This window comes from Littorina saxatilis, linkage group LG17, assembly GCF_037325665.1.
Source record: "Littorina saxatilis isolate snail1 linkage group LG17, US_GU_Lsax_2.0, whole genome shotgun sequence".
NCBI lineage: Eukaryota > Metazoa > Mollusca > Gastropoda > Littorinimorpha > Littorinidae > Littorina > Littorina saxatilis.
The window spans coordinates 6199138-6220663 of record NC_090261.1 but is presented as its reverse complement, the minus strand read 5'-3'; the positions used below and the strand labels follow the sequence as shown (position 1 = coordinate 6220663).

At 39.5% G+C, this 21526-nt stretch overlaps 1 protein-coding gene across 1 annotated transcript in view; it reads right to left on the bottom strand.

The window, feature by feature from the left end:
* LOC138952458 (flavin-containing monooxygenase 5-like) overlaps nt 1–20176 on the bottom strand; it is a 27353-nt gene extending 7177 nt beyond the window's left edge. The window contains exons 1-4 of the mRNA XM_070324131.1: nt 20053–20176; nt 16224–16469; nt 3946–4102; nt 2006–2247 (exon numbers count right to left, since the gene is read on the bottom strand). Coding sequence (XP_070180232.1) covers nt 2006–2247; nt 3946–4102; nt 16224–16457 — 633 coding nt within the window. The 5' untranslated portion in view covers nt 16458–16469; nt 20053–20176. The remainder of the gene's footprint in view (nt 1–2005; nt 2248–3945; nt 4103–16223; nt 16470–20052) is intronic.
* Between the last annotated feature and the right edge of the window lie 1350 nt (nt 20177–21526).

The window sequence follows — 21526 nt, the reverse complement described above, 5'->3', positions numbered from 1 at the left end:
ACTGAGTAATTGCCATACAAAAGAAGATCACACACCTGACACAGACCTCGACACGGTGACCGCTGGAAAGTCACGTGCAAACAGTAGTGACTCGACTGTGTTGGCAAGTGGCGACCCATTTTCTGTTTATTCAACGACATTGCACGCAGAAGAGCACGGCCTTGAAACAGCTGAACACATGACAACAGAAAGCGTGCCTGGGGAAAACTGTATTGACCCAGAAAAAGACGATCCTTTTGACACAGTTAAAGAGTATACTGGGGCAATCATGGACAGGCCATTGCAGGCGCAGGAACAACACACATGACAGGATTGTGACTAATGACAGCACAACAGAACCGCTGTACATTTTCGAGACGGACGATCTTGTGCTTGTGTCCAACCCACAGATTGAATACAGCGATGAAGTAACATTCTGGTTCATCAAGCAGGGTTCCAAGAACATGATTCCAGAGGAACTAGGCTACATGCAGCGGCTCGCCTCGTGGAGACCAGTGGACAGATGGAACATACCACAACACCATCTACGGAAGGTTCAGGCAAGACAGAAGATCCTAATTGACTTGATCCGGTTCTACCTTGGTTAACGAACGTTTCGCGATCGAACATGAAATCGTGTGTATTGTGAAAAACAATGGGCATTGAACGGACACTTATAGCCTCGTTCAGAGCGCGACACGTCTGACATGTCGTAATGTCAGTTTGAACGGACACTCTTATGCAACTTTGTGTAAATGCACTATCGGCTTCGGTTTCGATATTTGAGTGTTCGAGTACCCTTCCCCAAATCCACCCCAACTTGCAATGGGCATATTGCCTGAGCAAATAAACCATTCTGATTCTGATTCTGATTCTCTCTCTCTCTCTCTCTCTCTCTCTCTCTCTCTCTCTCTCTCTCTCTCTCTCTCTCTCTCTCTCTCTCTCTCTCTCTCTCTCTCTCTCTCTCTCTCTTTAAAGACGCTATCATAAACACGCGCTTTCCAATGTTCCAAGGACAGGTTGGAAGATTAGGCTAAGCCTAAAACCTTTATCCTTATGTAATAAAGTTCTGAGTTCTGAGTTCTCTCTCTCTCTCTCTCTCTCTCTCTCTCTCTCTCTCTCTCTCTCTCTCTCTCTCTCTCTCTCTCTCTCTCTCTCTCTCTCTCTCTCATCGTAAAGGATAATGCCCCAACAGATATGAAATTGAAAATGCTTAACTTTCTTCCACTGGAAAAGCATCTCAAGTTAAACAAAGCCATTTTCATGCATAAATTGTATTACGGTAAAGTGCCGATTTACATTACATCATTATTTAATAAAGCTACCGACAGATATGGGTCGGTCAACTTGATCCCACCGATTCCACGAATTGACCTTTATAAGACCAGTCTTGCTTTTTTGGGTACATCAGTTTGGAATTCACTTCCATCATCCTTTAAGCACATAAAGTCATTAAAAAGTTTTAAAAAATGTGTCAAAAAACACTTAATGTCTGAGTAGTTTAACGCGTTTTGATTTACCACACTTAGTATTACGCCAAAGATATGCTGTGCATTGTATATTCTGAACATATTTTTTTGTACTATTGCTACATGTTCGATTGCTACCAGCTTGTATTTATAATTACTTGCATAGTATGCATTTGATTTTATGAATAACCACATATGTATGTTCTTCATGCCTCATCTTCATCATCATCATCATCATCATCATCATCATCATCATCATCATCATCATCGTCATCTTTATCATCACGTGCTGAAGTTTTCTGACCTCCTTTTGTTGGTAAACTTTTTAACTTTTTAATTTTTAATTTTTCAATTTTATCATTGTGTGTCTGTGCGTCCCAAGGACAGATTGTAAGAAAAGGCGTAGCCTTAAATCTTAATCCTTGTTAAATAAATAAAGTTCAATAAATAAAGTTCAATAAATAAAGTTCAAAGTTCTCTCTCTCTCTCTCTCTCTCTCTCTCTCTCTCTCTCTCTCTCTCTCTCTGTCTCCCTCTGTCTCTCTCTCTCTCTCTTACCTGCTTTCCCTTCCTGCTGAGCTCCACAGCCAGGTCCCCAGCAGAGTTGCCCAAGCCCACCACCAGTATCTTCTTGTCGTCGTGCTCGGTGTCGGGCCGGTAGTCGTGCGAGTGGATCACCGGGCCCTCGAACTCGCTTATCCCGGGCACCTCGGGCAAGTTCTTCTCCGCATGGTGGCCCGAGCACACTAACACCGCGTCGAAAGTGTCAGTACTCTTTTTGCCGCTCTTGTGGTCGATGCCTGGGAACAAAATGGAATGCTTTGTGCAGATCTGTCCATGTTTATACGTGTGCTACGTCCATCCCTTCATTTGGACACATACCAACAAATCAAAAGCCTACCTGCTTTCTGTGGTGGGTATTTTTAAATGGATCAATTTCGTAACTGGCAACTAGACTTACTCAGCGAAATTCATTCACGAACAACTTCTCACTCTTTACTGGAAGCAGCCAGGCAGTTGATTTTTGATATGTGTGTGACAGGGGAGGCTACCGCTCCTTTCACAGCAGACTCTGCACCCGAGTTGTTGGCCTTTAAGTCAACACCAGTGGGTTGTGGAATTCTGTTTGTGATGGGGTCTGGTGGTTTCCGATTGTCTGTATGTTCATGGAAACCTTCGGGATTGCATAACAGTTTTTATAGGGCTAAGAAATTGGCCCTGACATTTTCAATCCTGTTTGATTGCACTTCGCCTCCCGAGGTAATCGTAGTGTTACGGCACTCGGTTACATGTGTCAAAGTGGACGGATGGGTCTATCATTTTTAAAGCCAGGACAGACCTGAGATTGTTTTTATTGGAAGGACTGTGCCTTTAAGCATAAACCTGAAGTGAAAGCGAAGTTTAACCCACGCAAAAGGTCGGGCAAAACGCAAGAATACGCTCTGCTGTGTAGGATTCATTTTAATTAAAATTCATGTGTGCCATTGGAGCGGGAATAGATTTTGCGTTTGCGAGTTTCAACAACGCCGATCAAAACCCCTTCAAATGTGAAAATTAGTACAGTTTGAAGTTCAGCAGTGATACGCACGCGCGCACGCTCACACACACCGCACACAAACACACACACAAACACGCACACAAATACACACACACACAAACACAAATACACACACACACAAACAAAAATACACACACACACAAACACACACACACACACACTCACACACACAAACGCACACACACACACATACATACAACATCACCATCGTCACGATTCTCAGTTTTTCTAAAAACATTTAGTCAAACTTAACTTAATGCAGAAAGCAAACAAAGATGCCCCTTACCCCCCAAAAAAAACACCAACCAAAAAACAAATGTAAAACAAAAAACAAACAAAAAACGAAACAAATAACATCAAGCAAAAGACACACATGGGAAATGAGGCAGACAGACAAAGGGGATACAAGGTTCAAAAACAATGGTACGACGAGAAACGGAAAGTACATGAAGCAAAACAAGGATAATTGTGAGAGACCGGCACGGGTGGCCTAGTGGTAAGGCGTCCGCCCCGTGATCGGGAGGTCGTGGGTTCGAACCCCGGCCGGGTCATGCCTAAGACTTTAAAATTGGCAATCTAGTGGCTGCTCCGCCTGGCGTCTGGCATTATGGTGTTAGTGCTAGGACTGGTTGGTCCGGTGTCAGAATAATGTGACTGGGTGAGACATGAAGCCTGTGCTGCGACTTCTGTCTTGTGTGTGGCGCACGTTATATGTCAAAGCAGCACCGCCCTGCTATGGCCTCTCGTGGTCGGCTGGGCGTTAAGCAAACAAAACAAACAAAACAAACAAAAATAATTGTGAGAAAGGTAAAAAGAGAAACAATCTCAAAATGCAATTTAAGTGGAAGAAATCTACAGCACATCGACACATAAGCGAACATAATGCCATCGATAATCACCCTTCCAGCCATCATCCAATGAATAAATCGACCAAACTCACTTTCGACGACCCATCGCCCGGTGCGGACATAGTCGTCTGCTTGTCTGACCTTGGTGACCTCCGTGTTGTAGCGAATGTGACGGTCAAGGTCGAAGTGATCAGCGTAGGCCCGGAAGTACTTCTGCGCCACTTCATGCTGCATAAAGTTCGGGAAATCCTGCAGACACGTATGTCATTTTATGACGCTTTAGGGCTCCATGCAGTCGGATTGGTAATGATAATCTCTTAGTGCACTGTGATGTCTCAATGACTTAAATAACAAGGAACTTAGTCGATAAATATCGACAGGGGGCCGACTAATGGTTTAAATGTGAAATGTGTGTATAATAATGGGTGTGGGTCTGAAATGAAGTTAGGTAGTAGTTAACATTTGTTTTGAATAATTATTGGTATTTTGACAATGTGGGTAGCATAGAAATGTAAGCATTTGAATGTAAGTCTTAGGTGCCATTGTACCCAGGAAGAGAGACGAGAGATAGGAGTAGGTTGCAATAGCTTTTGTGGTCTTTGAGTTTTGTTTTTGGAAAGACATTGTTAAAGAAAAAGAAGACAATTACATTAATGCAATATTTATTGTGAAAACCAACGATTGTACAAAGAACATGTGAGGCAACATTATGTCTATGATGGTGTGAAGAAAATTAGTTATGATTTATACTATTATTATTTAGACTTGAGACTGAATAGCAAAAGGCGAAGTGTATGTTTTGTGGTGTGAATTGAAACAAAATGAAAAGTGTAAATATCTGGGAAATTGTGGTTTAAAGACTTCGTTATTTCTTGATTGTTATTTACCATTATATTGAAGTGAATAGCAACACGCTGTATTTGAAATTAGCATGGGATTTATATAATTTTTTTTAACTCTATAAGAACGGATAACTCCTATATGGTTTAGGCAAATGAGGCTAATTAGCATGGAAGAAACATTCATTTTTGCCCCTTGGGGCATTCAAGGCAACAAACAACCACATACATCTGATTTATAATTTAGTGAGACATAAAAAGCTGTATGATAATTTTGTAGTGATTGAAAAAAAAAAGGATACGTTTGAGATTGTTGGCAGGGGTGAGCAAAAGTGTGACCGACTCAGCGCAGAGATGATCGAAGAGATTGCTTCGTAGTCTATCAGTGTTGTGACGAGCGTTGGCTAATGGTAACGAGTACATATGTGTGTAGTTGTGGTGTGTGTGTGTTTGCGCGTTGGTTTGGATTATGGGTGTAATTTCTAAAACAGATGTGACAGTAATAATGGAGTTCACATCAGTGAGGTTAGTTTGAAATGGAACACACGCACGTTTTTGAAAAAACAATATGAAATTTTGAACCATGAGATCTTCATTAAATAATAAACTGAACATCAGCAAAACATCAAAGCAATTATTAATAAGGTTTGAAAAGCTTGACTTACTATGTGGGGAGTGCTGAAAGTGTGGATGCGCGGGGATTGACGACGCTGTACTGTCTGTGTTGACGGTCTAAAAATAGCCCAACCTCTGCTTTGAGACCCATGTTCACCCATGTTCTCTATGTTTCTGTGTAACTGACAAATCTCCACATTGAAATCTAGCATTTGCAGAACGTAGCAGAAATAATCCAATATCCTGGAAAAAATATTTTTAAAATTCTGTTGTAAACCCGTCAGGTCCTGGGCTTGTTCCGTTTTTCATTTTTCGTAATGCTGTGCACATTTCAGTATAGGTAAGATTTTCCTCAATATTATCTCTGTCTTCATTTGTCAAAACAGGATGTGTTTTTTCCATAAATAATTTCTGTAAATCAACGTCTTCTGTTGGTCGCAAATTATACAAACCTTCGTAAAACTGTTTCACGTTTTGCAAAATCTGTCTTTGTTCAAATATCAATTCACTAATGTCGCCATTTTGCAAAAAAACTCATGGCCTTATTCTGATAATGGCGGTTTTCCATATTACAAAAGGACTTACTCACTTAAAGTGGTGGTTTAAAAAAATAATTAATAACCTTTTGCAATTTGTCCTATTGCGCGTTGATGAAGTGTATCATAATTGTTTTGTTTTTAATCTAATAATGGTTGCAGACACAGGTGGCACGAACATAAAAATGTACAGCAGTTTGAATGTTATTGTACATCTAAGCTAACACCAGCCAATGAATACCATTATGCAAGCACAATGTGTGTGTGTGTGGAGTGGGGGTTAAGGGGGGGGGGCACTGGTAGAGAGAGAGAGAGAGAGAGAGAGAGAGAGAGAGAGAGAGAGAGAGAGAGAGAGAGAGAGAGAGAGAGAGAGAGAGAGAGAGAGAGAGAGAGAGAGAGATTTGTTTTGATATTGTCGTCCTAATCTAAACTATTATGAGTGGACTATTTGCGCCTCGATATTTTATTTATGTTCTTACGTTTTATGTTGTTTATTGTAATGCCGTATACACCACACCTGAGCTTTTCCTCGTTGAAATAATAAAGTGTTCTATGTCTATGTCCATGTCTATGTCTATGTATAATCGCGTTACAAACAATGGAGGGTGATATCGACATCGGGAGCAGCCTACAACAATAACACAGTGAGCGTCCTTAAAAAGAATACGTTAGCATCATGTTTGTGTGTGTCGCCAAGCTATCTATACCGAACAAAGAATATAACATGCATAATATAAAATGCATGTTTGTGTAGGGTAAGGTAGGGGTGGGGTGGGGGGAAGGGTGGGTGGTGTTCGTTTCAGGGGACTTAAACGAGAGATTATGTGTGCATAAATAGTTTGATAAATGAGTCGCGAGCACGTTTAAAGAAACCGTCCGTCCTGATTCGACGATTCGGCTTTCTGTCTCAGATGTGGCCAGACGTTTACATGGAGCAAGACGTTTACATGGGGCAAGACGTTTACATGTGGCAAGACGTTTACATGGGGCAAGACGTTTACATGGGGCAAGACGTTTACATGGGGCCAGACGTTTACATGGGGCAAGACGTTTACATGGGGCAAGACGTTTACATGGGGCAAGACGTTTACATGGGGCAAGACGTTTACATGGGGCAAGACGTTTACATGGGGCAAGACGTGTACATGTGGCAAGACGTGTACATGGGGCAAGTCGTTTACATGGGGCAAGACGTTTACATGGGGCCAGACTTTTACATGGGGCCAGACGTTTACATGGGGCAAGACGTTTACATGGGGCAAGACGTTTACATGGGGCCAGACGTTTACATGGGGCAAGACGTTTACATGTGGCAAGACGTTTACATGGGGCAAGACGTTTACATGTGGCAAGACGTTTACATGGGGCAAGACGTTTACATGGGGCAAGACGTTTACATGGGGCAAGACGTTTACATGGGGCAATACGTTTACATGGGGCAAGACGTGTACATGTGGCAAGACGTTTACATGGGGCAAGACGTTTACATGGGGCAAGACGTTTACATGGGGCAAGACTTTTACATGGGGCCAGACGTTTACATGGGGCAAGACGTTTACATGGGGCAAGACGTTTACATGGGGCACGACGTTTACATGGGGCCAGACGTTTACATGGGGCAAGACGTTTACATGGGGCAAGACGTTTACATGGGGCAAGACGTTTACATGGGGCAAGACGTTTACATGGGGCAAGACGTTTACATGGGGCAAGACCATCCCCTCCACAGACCAAGAATCAACTTCCTCTCTACTTACTTTGTATTGAAGTTATTTTTTTTTATGAATTAATATCTTACCTGTCAATAGTTTCAATATGCAAATCTAATTCATTGTAAGGTTTTCACTGTGAACCAAAATCAACCAGGCAGTTCATGTTTGGTATGAGTCCAAGTGGTGGGATGGTCTAATCCCTTGTAACAGTCTGGGCAGATCTAAAATGGTAAACCGATTTGTTTACACGGGAATAAAGAGTGTGCAATGGAATGGAAGGAATATTTTTGTCCCATAGGCAATTTGTTGACAGGTATGGTGTAATATGATATTAAAACAAGTCGCGTAAGGCGAAAATACAACATTTAGTCAAGCTGTCAAACTCATAGAATGAAACTGAACGCAATGCAATTTTTCAGCAAGACCGTATACTCGTAGCATCGTCAGTCCACCGCTCGTGGCAAAGGCAGTGAAATTGACAAGAAGAGCGAGGTAGTAGTTGCGCTGAGAAGGATAGCACGCTTTTCTGTACCTCTCTTCGTTTTAACTTTCTGAACGTGTTTTTAATCCAAACATATCATATCTATGTTTTTGGAATCAGAAACCGACAAGGAATACGATGAAAGTGTTTTTAAATTGATTTCGAAAATTTAATTTTGATCATAATTTTTATATTTTTAATGTTCAGAGCTTGTTTTTAATCCAAATATAACATATTTATATGTTTTTGGAATCAGAAAATGATGAAAAATAAGATAAACCTAAATTTGGATCGTTTTATAAAAAAAATATTTTTTTTTACAATTTTCAGATTTTTAATGACCAAAGTCATCAATTAATTTTTAAGCCACCAAGCTGAAATGCAATACCGAAGTCCGGCCTTCGTCGAAGATTGCTTGGCCAAAATTTCAATCAATTTGGTTGAAAAATGAGGATGTGACAGTGCCGCCTCAACTTTTACAAAAAGCCGGATATGACGTCATCAAAGATATTTATCGAAAAAAAGAAAAAAACGTCCGGGGATATCATTCCCAGGAACTCTCATGTCAAATTTCATAAAGATCGGTCCAGTAGTTTGGTCTGAATCGCTCTACGCACACACACACACACACACGCAAAGACAGACAGACAGACAGACACACACACACACACACACACACACACACACACACACACATACACACACACACACACATACACCACGACCCTCGTCTCGATTCCCCCTCTATGTTAAAACATTTAGTCAAAACTTGACCAAATGTAAACAAGTCGCGTAAGGCGAAATTACTACATTAATTAGTCAAGCTGTGGAACTCACAGAATGAAACTGAACGTAGTCCGCCGCTAGTGCAAAAGGCTGACGAGCCTGTTTGGCGCGGTAGCGATTGCGCTGTGCTTCATAGCACGCTTTACTGTACCTCTCTTCGTTTTAACTTTCTGAGCGTGTTGTTAATCCAAACATATCATATCTATATGTTTTTGGAATCAGGAACCGACAAGGAATAAGATGAAATAGTTTTTAAAACGATTTCGGAATTTTAATTTTGATCATAATGTTTTATATTTTTAATTTTCAGAGGTTGTTTTTAATCCAAATATAACATATGTATATGTTTTTAGAATCAGAAAATGACGAAGAATAAGATGAAATTATTTTTGGATCGTTTAATAAAAAATTAATTTTAATTACAAGTTTCCGATTTTTAATGACCAAAGTCACTCATTAGTTTTTAAGCCACCAAGCTGAAATGCAATACCAAACCCCGGGCTTTGTCGAAGATTGCTTTGCCACAATTTCAATCAATTTGATTGAAAAATGAGGGTGTGACAGTGCCGCCTCAACTTTTACAAAAAGCCGGATATGACGTCATCAAAGGTATTTATCGAAAAAATGAAACAAATCGCGTCAGGCGAAAATACAATATTTAGTCAAGTAGCTGTCGAACTCACAGAATGAAACTGAACGCAATGCCATTTTTCAGCAAGACCGTATACTCGTAGCATCGTCAGTCCACCGCTCATGGCAAAGGCAGTGAAATTGACAAGAAGAGCGGGGTAGTGGTTGCGCTAAGAAGGATAGCACGCTTTTCTGTACCTCTCTTTGTTTTAACTTTCTGAGCGTGTTTTTAATCCAAACATATCATATCTATATGTTTTTGGAATCAGGAACCGACAAGGAATAAGATGAAAGTGTTTTTAAATTGATTTCGAAAATTTAATTTTGATAATAATTTTTATATATTTAATTTTCAGAGCTTGTTTTTAATCCGAATATAACATATTTATATGTTTTTGGAATCAGCAAATGATGGAGAATAAGATAAACGTAAATTTGGATCGTTTTATACATTTGTAATTTTTTTTACAATTTTCAGATTTTTAATGACCAAAGTCATTAATTAATTTTTAAGCCACCAAGCTGAAATGCAATACCGAAGTCCGGGCTTCGTCGAAGATTACTTGACCAAAATTTCAACCAATTTGGTTGAGAAATGAGGGCATGACAGTGCCGCCTCAACTTTCACGAAAAGCCGGATATGACGTCATCAAAGACATTTATCAAAAAAATGAAAAACACGTATGGGAATTTTATACCCAGGAACTCTCATGTCAAATTTCATAAAGATCGGTCCAGTAGTTTAATCTGAATCGCTCTACACACACACTCAGACACACACACGCACACACGCACACACGCACATACACCACGACCCTCGTTTCGATTCCCCCTCGATGTTAAAATATTTAGTCAAAACTTGACTAAATATAAACAAGTCGCGTAAGGCGAAAATACAACATTTAGTCAAGTAGCTGTCGAACTCACAGAATGAAACTGAGCGCAATGCAACGCAGCAAGACCGTATACTCGTAGCATCGTCAGTCCACCGCGCACGGCAAAGGCAGTGACATTGACAGGAAGAGCGGGGTAGTACTTGCGCTGAGAAGGATAGCACGCTTTTCTGTACCTCTCTTTGTTTGAACTTTCTGAGCGTGTTTTTAATCCAAACATATCATATCTATATGTTTTTGGAATCAGGAACCGACAAGGAATAGATGAAAGTGTTTTTAAATTGATTTAAAAAATTTAATTTTGATTATAATTTTTATATATTTAATTTTCAGAGCTTGTTTTTAATCCGAATATAACATATTTATATGTTTTTGGAATCAGCAAATGATGGAGAATAAGATGAACGTCAATTTAGATCGTTTTAGAAAAAATATTTTTTTTTACAATTTTCAGATTTTTAATGACCAAAGTCATTAATTAATTTTTAAGCCACCAAGCTGAAATGCAATACCGAAGTCCGGGCTTTGTCGAAGACTACCTGATCAAAATTTCAACCAATTTGGTTGAAAAATGAGAGCGTGACAGTGCCGCCTCAACTTTCACGAAAAGCCGGATATGACGTCATCAAAGACATTTATCAAAAAAAGGAAAAAAACGTTCGGGGATATCATACCCAGGAACTCTCATGTCAAATTTCATAAAGATCGGTCCAGTAGTTTGGTCTGAATCGCTCTACACGCACGCACACACGCACACACGCACACACGCACACACATACACCACGACCCTCGTTTCGATTCCCCCTCGATGTTAAAACATTTAGTCAAAACTTGACTATATGTAAAATCGTCCGGGGATATCATACCCAGGAACTCTCATGTCAAATTTCATAAAGATCGGCCCAGTAGTTTAGTCTGAATCGCTCTACACACACACACAGACAGACAGACAGACAGACACACACACACACATACACCACGACCCTCGTCTCGATTCCCCCCTCTATGTTAAAACATTTAGTCAAAACTTGACTAAATGTAAAACAAGTCGCGTAAGGCGAAAATACAACATTTAGTCAAGTTGCTGTCGAACTCACAGAATGAAACTGAACGCAATGCAACGCAGCAAGACCGTATACTCGTAGCATCGTCAGTCCACCGCTCATGGCAAAGGCAGTGAAATTGACAAGAAGAGCGGGGTAGTAGTTGCGCTGAGAAGGATAGCACGCTTTTCTGTACCTCTCTTCGTTTTAACTTTCTGAGCGTGTTTTCAATCCAAACATATCATATCTATATGTTTTTGGAATCAGGAACCGACAAGGAATAAGATGAGAGTGTTTTTAAATTGATTTGGAAAATTTAATTTTGATCATAATTTTTATATTTTTAATTTTCAGAGCTTGTTTTTAATCCAAATATAACATATTTATATGTTTTTGGAATCAGAAAATGATGGAGAATAAGATGAACGTAAATTTGGATCGTTTTAAAAAAAAATATTTTTTTTACAATTTTTAGATTTTTAATGACTAAAGTCATTAATTAATTTTTAAGCCACCAAGCTGAAATGCAATACCAAAGTCCGGGCTTCGTCGGAGATTACTTGACCAAAATTTCAACCAATTTGGTTGAAAAATGAGAGCGTGACAGTGCCGCCTCAACTTTCACGAAAAGCCGGATATGACGTCATCAAAGACATTTATCAAAAAAATGAAAAAAACGTCTGAGGATATCATACCCAGGAACTCTCATGTCAAATTTCATAAAGATCGGTCCAGTAGTTTAGTCTGAATCGCTCTACACACACACAGACAGACAGACAGACAGACAGACAGACAGACAGACAGACAGACAGACACACACACATACACCACGACCCTCGTCTCGATTCCCCCCTCTATGTTAAAACATTTAGTCAAAACTTGACTAAATGTAAAAAGAGACTCAAATCACCGTCTGCTCTGCCTACTAAACACTCATTATATCTTATGTAATTAAGATCTTATAGACATATTTTAACTGTTTTCCATTTTTATGTAATATTTTAATGGACAATAAAGTGCTGTTATTGTTATTGTTATTATTGCTGTTTTAATACACAGACTTACACAGCGTCTATGGCCGTTCACTGGGACATGTATTAGGATATTAATTCCTTCCACTGGCGACCTCGGTCTACTCAGTTCCTTTCGTCCTGTGACCTCTATGGTCCAACTATACGGACAAACATAACCTTGCAATAACTTCGCGAAATCCCGTCGAATTTCAGCTATGCGGGTCTAGAGTTATAATAATTCGGCGGCTTCTCAGATCCGTCATACTTGTCATCAGGGCCCGTATTCTTGAAAAAGCTGCAACATTGTGTCCTTTAAAGTCAAACTGTCGTTTAACTACCGCCCAGTTTTTATTTTTACTGCCCAGAAATGATTTATTTTCCCCCTGTATTAATGTGTGTCTGGCGGAAGGTCGGCAGCTACCAAAATTGGTTATTTTTAGAATAGGAGATTCCTCATGCTAGCTCCTCTCTACAAACAATATTTGAACAACATTTATTCTTGAAAAAGCTGCAACTCATATGCTGGCCTATATTACCTCACTGGGAGAATGCAAGTTTCCAGTACAAAGGACTTCATTAATTAATTCCTATTGTTTACATGTGCCAATAATGTAGTGTATTTGTTGTTTTAGTGATAATGTGATAATGTGTATACACATTTAGGGCTGTTTTTCAGTATTAATAACATGTTCTGTTTGATTAAGGGTTATTCAGCTGGTATTTACTTGTTTTTACTACCTATTTTATTCATGTTTTTATTACTTAATTAGAGGAAGAATCTGTTGTAATGTATGTTTGATGGTGTATGCTTTTAATCAAGCGTTGCTGACTATGAATGTAGATGTAAATGCTTGTATAACTGTGTTTGAATTTTAAATGTGTCAAGCGCAAAGAGCATAATTGTAAAGTTATGATGTTGCGCTATATAAATGCTCATTTATTATTATTATTATTATTATAAAACTGTACCTAAGGGGACATAATAACGATTGGCTGTAGCTTTCGAACACAGAAAAAATTATTTCAGTATTGCAAAGTTGTTTTGATAGTGTCGAATGTAAACAGAACAGTCTCAAAGTGAAAGTGGATGTTTCCCGGAAATTGCGAAGTTAACAAGAATACCGGCAGAAAAGCGCGCTTTCCTGCTTAGCACAATACGCTACCGCACTAATCTGGCGTGTCAATATCACTACGTTTTGGACGTGGAAGGTGAGCGATTTCCTTCCGCCCTCAGCTAATTCAAGAAATCACCCCCCTCCTAGGTATGTTGCGACCCATCTCGTCATCGGCGCTTTTCCGGAAATGACCTGCGCTTTGTTGGAATTCTAACAATGGCCGCCATTGTAGGAATTGCAACTTTGCGCTACGCGATTCTAGAAATGTATCGCGCGCATAGTGAGAATTCTGCTCTTTCTTAGAATGCGATGTAAAATGATACAAGTCATGATGGCCTATGTGATCAATGCTTAGTCTTGAAAAAGCAGATGCATTGTATAACGCACCAAACCAACCGAATTACAAAAAGCAAAAACTTCGGCGGGTTGTAACAACACAGTTCAACGACCCATCCCACTCGACCAAAACGCACCAATTTTACGTAATTTTTAACGTTTCAGATCTTACATTTTACAACAACAAAAACACAAGAGTGTTCCGATATAACTTCAGTTTCACAAGTAACTATCGATTGTAATATTTTTTTACTCAGTCTTAACTGATTATATATTAAACTCACAGTCTCTCTGGGCTGCAGAGACAGCATTACGTCCCTTTATTGAGTAGGCTCTTGTCACTGCATGGTAATCTAGGCTCTTGAAACGTAATGTGCAAGTCTGTGCGCTATATTGACGTGATTGATTGTTGCAAAATGTTGATTCAAATTAAAGATGATTTCAGCCTGTTGTAACAAACTAACACTCTACTCTGAGAAAAAAAATCATTGTGTTCAAAATAGATCGAGACAGCAGCAACAAGCTAGCTGCATGCGCTGAGTGTCACTGAGATAATTGTTACACAGTGTACCCCCACACCCCCAATTCAAGACTTCCCCTGTATAAGACCTTGCTTTTTCATATACCTTATTCATGACCTGTGAAAAGGGTATACTTTTTTGTGCCAGTCGAAGGGTTGCCATTTCTAGAACGAGGCAGCTCGTTTCCGGAAATGCGGCGCTTTGTTGGAAATCAAATGAGGTTTCGGGAAATCCCGATTATTCCAACTCTACCCCGGATTCTTACTTTGCGCCCAACAGGTACAAGTGCACTCAAGTTAACCTCTGCTTTGACCTGTGTGCCAAGAGTCAGATGAGAGAGAGAGAAAGCGAGAGAGAGAGAGAGAGAGAGAGAGAGAGACACACACTGTCACACACACACACACATAGACAGAGACAGACATAGACAGACAGAAGCGGAGAGACTCAGAGGGAGACACAGACAAAGACATACATACACAGAGAGAGAGAGAGAGAGAGAGAGAGAGAGAGAGAGAGAGAGAGAGAGAGAGAGAGAGAGAGAGAAATGTAACTGATCTCGTGAGAACGGTTGAGGCCTTGCAAGGTTTTGACGGCAACAATAATTATTGTAGTTCTCTAAGATTTTATTTCTGTTTGATTTGTAATATGTTGGGAAGACATATTTATCAATTGATCAACAAAATACAACATAATACAAAACGACACAACATTGTTAAAATCATTATTGGCCAACGTTGAACGTTTACGAAGGCCTCAATCTTCCCGCGCCGTAGACCAGATTAATAGGTGCTTGATTTTGGTATTTTGATTTACATAACATTAAACCTTTCTTGGGGTTCATGGTCATGGCAACAGCCATATTAATATCATATGATGTATAATTTTATATTTCAGCATATGTGAATTACATGTCATCATACCAAACTGTCATACATTTGTATTCCTACATTATTCTGATTGATCACAACCAAACCTACTATCATTGGACACATCCAAATGCAAGCGCCTGTTTTTGACAACTCACCAAATATATTTTTAGATCAGTGCAACTTGCTTGGATCTCTTGTTTGGCCTGTATGTAAAATGTACAATGTATTTTGTGATTTGTGCACAAAAGCTTTTTTATTTTTTTATTTTTTTTTTAACATAACAATGTTTAATGTCACTGTATGTTTGAAAGACCATGGTCACATTTGTAAAACAAATGTTAAATTAGAAAATAAATAACATTTTGGTTCATGACTTTTCCTACACCTGTGCTGAAAATAAGACATAAAAATGTTGGTATATAAGTCACTCAAATGCAGAGTAGTATGAATGGTTTGAGTTTGTTGCGGTTAACCCTGCACAGTTCGGCCTATGATGTTTTTGTTGAACAATTTTGCCGTCACACCTCCCATAGGGTGACGTATTTCACAACTTCCTGTGTTACACAAACTCAGTGATGACCAATTTTGCCTTCACTCCTCCCATAGGGTGACGGATTTCACAACTTTCTACTGATGAACAATGTTGCCTTCACCCCTCCCATAGGGTGACGGATGTCACAACTTCCTGTGTACACAAACTGATGACGTATTTCACAACAAAATGGCGCTGCCCATGGTCAACCTCGAAACTATCCGTATAAATGGGGGTCTCCTGGCCCCCATAATAAGATACTACTCATACTGCTACTACAGATACATGTAGTATATGACTTATATCACGCGCAGAGACAAAGACATAGAGCAAGCAACAAGAAAAGAAAAGCAAGGCGGACAAAACACAAACACAAACACACTCACCACACCACACCACACCACACCACACCACACCACACACACATACACACACACAGAAACACGAACCTTGGGAGGCGGGAAGTCACTGAAGCAGGACATCTCCTTGGAGGTGTTCATGACGGTGGACTTCATCACACAGGAACGTCCTTCCACAACCTTCTTGGTGAAGCGCCACAGTCCCCCCACCTCGTCCGCTCGCTCCAGACACACCGTATCCAAACCTTCTTCCACACACGTTTTGGTCGATGGCAGTCCGCTGGCCCCGGCCCCGATCACTGCCACACGCCGCACTGCCGCCATCTTGGTAGTCTTCTGAGGAGTTGCACACAAAAACACGCTTTCAGTATTGGCGTTAACCGGTGATTTTACCGGTTGAAATGAGAAAATACCGGACAAATTGGCTGCCGGTATGACCTACCAGTTGAGTTTTGGAACTAACTTTTTTTCGCTAGTAAAACAACAAAACCAGTATTCTGGTATGACTGTTGCTGGTTCCAATGACCAGCCTACCGGGTTTTTTCTGGACAGTTTGCATCAAGTTTGTGTACCGGTTTGAAAAAATACTAGCGCCATCACTGCGCTTTGCTTACATTAAACAAAGCTCTCCAATTACCAACTTCTAAGCCTCTGGCAAATAAAAACAACTATGTTCAAAATAGTAGAAAGATAGCTTTATTTCGAAGCATCAGAATTATTCACATTGATGCTAAATAGCTTTATTTGGAAACATAAGAATTATTCACATTGATGCTGTCATTTCCTCGTAGCTGTCGAAGGAAAGTGGCCATTTTTAGCCCCGAGCAGACGCTGTAACGTAGGGGAAGGGCTCCTAATGTGGACCTCTTTTTGTTTTATGCTGATTACTGTATCTTGTTTTCTTGAGAATGGGTGTTTCACAGATAAATATCCACAGATATCGCTTCCAAAATTCAACAGAAAACAAGTGTTGCCCCTTTTGTGAAGATAAATTAGAGACCGAAATCCATTTTTTTTTTAATGCCAAACATATTGTGAGTTAAGAATAAAGTATTTAGCACAGTTTTTAAGTGTTGGTGATCAGTTGGGCAGTATGATTACCATGTTTAAAAAACAAGACACAGAAACAATTGTAGATTTAGCAAAGTTTTTGTTTTTTGCATTTCAGTTAAGATTGTCAATGTTAAATAATAATGAGGATTAATTGTCGCTGAAGGTTTTGTTGTTGCTGTATTTATTCGGTTGTATGTAGATATTAGGCAGCATTGATGTGCATGATTATTGATAGAGGAAAGCTTGGAACAAACCACTGTGTATTTTGCATACGTTTAAATATCATGTTTTCTGTTTTTTCCTGTGATTCATGTGTACCCCCCCCCCCCCCCCCCCATTGAAAGGGGCTGTAGGCCCATATTCAATTAAACTGTGTCAGTGTCAGTGTCAGTGTCAGTTGGGATTGTTACATTAGCTTTTGATATGATGAATTCTCTAATGTTTTCATAAAATGTGTCTATGCTTTGTGATTCTACCTTGGTTATGTCACAAGTAGCACATTCTTGTCTGAAGGCCGACCAGTTGGCTCTTTTATTATTAAAGTTGGGGAGGCTTGTGTCCTCTGCTAGACCGGGGTTTATGTTATGTAGTGTGAGTAGAATTGGCCTGTGGTCTGAGTGGAGTGTATGGGGAATGATCGTCCAGTCAGCTCTACTCGCTAGTTTTGTACTGACAAGGGTTAAATCTATAGCTGTGGCTGACTGTTTGTTATTATCAGGAAGTCTAGTAGGGGAACCGCCATTTAACACAACCATGTCCGAGTCTATTATATGGTCTGCCAAATGACTGTGTGTTGTTCTTGATCTGAGTGTATCATCCCAAAGTGCGTGATGGTCATTAAAATCTCCAAGTACTACCCAGCTTTGTGTGTCACTTTTGAGGTCCCTGATCCATTTTGTGTATTCTTCTCGACAACCTGTGGGGTAATATACATTCACAATGTTTGCCTTGCCGCTCCCTTCCATCGTGATCGGTGGGTGCGGGAGACATGGTCTGTTGATAGTGAATATCTAGTTTGATATAGATGGCTACATCTGTTTTATTTCTTTTCCCCTCTGGGTCTGTAACTGGTGGGTAATAATACCCATCTGTTTGTGGGAGTTTGTATTTTGGAACAGTTAAGGACTGTAGGGCTAAAATATCTGGTTGTCTTACACTTAAGAACTGTGTGAGGTAATTAAGGGTGGTATTTATACTTCAGCAGTTCCATTGTAACATGCTTAAGTTCCTTTTTAGTTTTGGAGATTGTGGATTTTGTTCTGCCCTACACGTTGAGTTGGCCATGAGGAAAACAAGAAACAGAAGAATCTCAAAAAACCTGTATGTCTGTGTTTTTACTTTGAACATATATCCATTATAAATTTTGCATTGCCTTGCCAAGGCCAACAATTTCAGTCTCTGTAAGATCTCTGACACCTAGTGTGGTGAGTGTGAGGAGGGCGGGGCTAGGATGTTTAATTGACACATTCTTGCCGGTTAGGTTTCTGTATACCTTGGACATGCATTCCAGGAGGTAACCGGGGTTTTGTTTGAACTGGGCATCGACAATTACAGTCATCATTTGCCCCAGAAAACAATGCAACCCCTGGTCTTCTCTTCTAACAAAAGGTAACGTTTAAGGGGGAGAAATGGCTGTTCTTTGTTTTTATCCCAAATTTATTCAGTAATAGACTTTCTAAATGTCAACAGAACATGTTATGCCATCATGTTGTCGGCCAAATAACGGTAGAATTTGGAACCAAAACGCAAAGAAATTCATGAGATAACGTCTTTTGTTTTAATTTGAAACATTTTTATACAGTTGTTACTGTTGTGAACCCAACATGGGCATCCTAATGCTTGACGGGATCAACACAAGCTGCCTACACAATGGGTAACTGTCCGAATTAAACTTTTGGAGGTCATTTTATGTGCCGATTTAATCTTTTTTCATTTCCACAAAATAAACACAGCTTATCACGAATCCCAAAACAAAGAGACTGCCAACGTTTCAAAATTCAGAATCAAAAAACAAGAAAGGTAGGTTGTTGGAACGTTTGTTATTGACAGAACAATACATTCACATTAAACTGATAGAACTATCAAGATAAGTTTTGTGTTTTGTCTGTTCACTTAAAAGACCGTTGGGTCAAAATATCTGTGAATGTATTGTTTTGTCAATAACAAACGTTCCAACAACCTACCTTTCTTGTTTTTTTATTCTACAGCTTATCACGGTTATCCAGATATGACAGCTTCTCTAAGATATGTTAAAAATTGCTGATCAAATGTCTAAATGCTACCTGTTTTGAGTGCAAAGTATCAAGCTTCAAAAGTGACCTACCCCCAAATTGTCACCAATAATGAATTGTTTAATACTTTCTTTATTTGGTGTTTTACGTCGTTTTCATCCACGAAGGTTATATCGCGACGGGGGAAGGGGGGAGATGGGATAGAGCCACTTGTCATTTGTTTCTTGTTCACAAAAGCACTAATCACAAATTTGCTCCAGGGGCTTGCAACGTAGTACAATATATGACCTTACTGGGAGAATGCAAGTTTCCAGTACAAAGGATTTAACATTTCTTACATACTGGTTGACTAAAATCTTTACAAAAATTGACTATATTCTATACAGGAAACACTTAACAAGGGTAAAAGGAGAAACAGAATCCGTTAGTCGCCTCTTACGACATGCTGGGGAGCATCGGGTAAATTCTTTCTCGTCCCAACCAATATGGGACTCCCCCTAACCCGCGGGGGGTATTGTTTAATGCGTGTTTGGTGGTAATTAAAGTAATTTGTGTAAAGGTGCCTGAACAAAGTCATCAAAAAGACTAGAAAAATGATAAAGATTAAACAGTTAAGTATGAAGAAAATGTCTCACCTTTGAAAATGAAGAGCATTAATAGTTACCACCCAAGAACATCAACGCGTACCAAATATATGTCGGTAGGGTTCACTCGTTTTGTAGTCTAGAGGCGTCCAATAAGGATGACAAAACAAGCGGTATGCAATAACTTAAAGGGGTTGAACGACAGTCAGAGAGAAATGCTAAATTTGAAGTTGCGTCATATAAAATACAAAAATAACTAATTAGGAAATAAGCAAACAACAAAACAAACAATATTGATACAATATTTATAAAATATTGTCCAATCCTAAATTAACGAAACAAACTTAAAATAAATAACTCAAACTGAGCCAATCGTTTCGATTTACACACCGCTTCAGTTCGCGGAACACTGTCCCATTAAAGGCACCATCCTCTTCGTGTAAAGCATCATGTAAACCGCCATTTATTCCCGAGTACGCAGTAGGAGGGTCCAGCAGACTTTAATTGTGTGTCTGTCTGTGTGTGTGTGTGTGTGTCTGTCTGTCTGTCTCGACTTAACAGCTTATTGCTGGGAAACTACTGGGCGCAGTTCTTTCAAAAGTTGATACACTAACTTGATAATAGGTCCGATTGATCGTATTAAAACTTCATAATGTTACCTGGGACCTAAATGCCAAATAAATCACAAAAACCACTCTTAACTTTGCGAACAGCCTGAACTAAAGGGGAGACTTGAGCGGCGAACACGTCACGCAGTGACGAGAAAAGCATGATTTCAGTGCAAGCCAGACAACGGGTGGGGAAATGGTCTCGGCAAAGAAATTACAATGCAAGGTTTGGTCTCGGTGAAAGAGAGACAGAGAGCACAAGAGAGTCTATGGCCAAAGTGATCCGGGTTCGATTTCATAGGCGGTGTATTTTTTTTTTTTTAAATTCTTGTTTACTATTGTTTATTATGAACGTTTTAATGTTTTATTTTACTCTAATAGTTTTTTTAATTGTGTAAAATAAATAAATATATATATATTTTTTTTAATCCAAGTGATCCAAGTTCGATTCCCGGCATGGGCGGTCAATTTTTTTTTATTTTTAATTCTTGTTTACTATTGTTTATTATCAACGTTTTAATGTTTTATTTTACTCTAATAATTTTTTTAATTGTGTAAAATAAATAAATATATTTTTTTTTTAAATCCACGTGCACAAGACAAAAACTTTCATACTGGGGGAGCGAGCCAGTCTGAAGAGTACTCGGGTCCAGTGCCAGCGTTTTTTATCCGTCCATGATTTTACATTGGTTTAAAGACCCAGTCCACTAGGACACACACAAAATACCAACACCATAACTGCGTGTTGTGCAGAGCGCAAAACTGGGTGTTTTTTTTTTTAAGTGCAAGTTCTGTCAATCTGAACAACTACTTTAGCAAAAACATTCTCACTCTGGGGCTGAGGCAAATCTGTAGTCGTTTACAAGATAGTTAAGGCGATAAGGAAAGCATCTTTAAACCTGGCGAAGAAAACACCG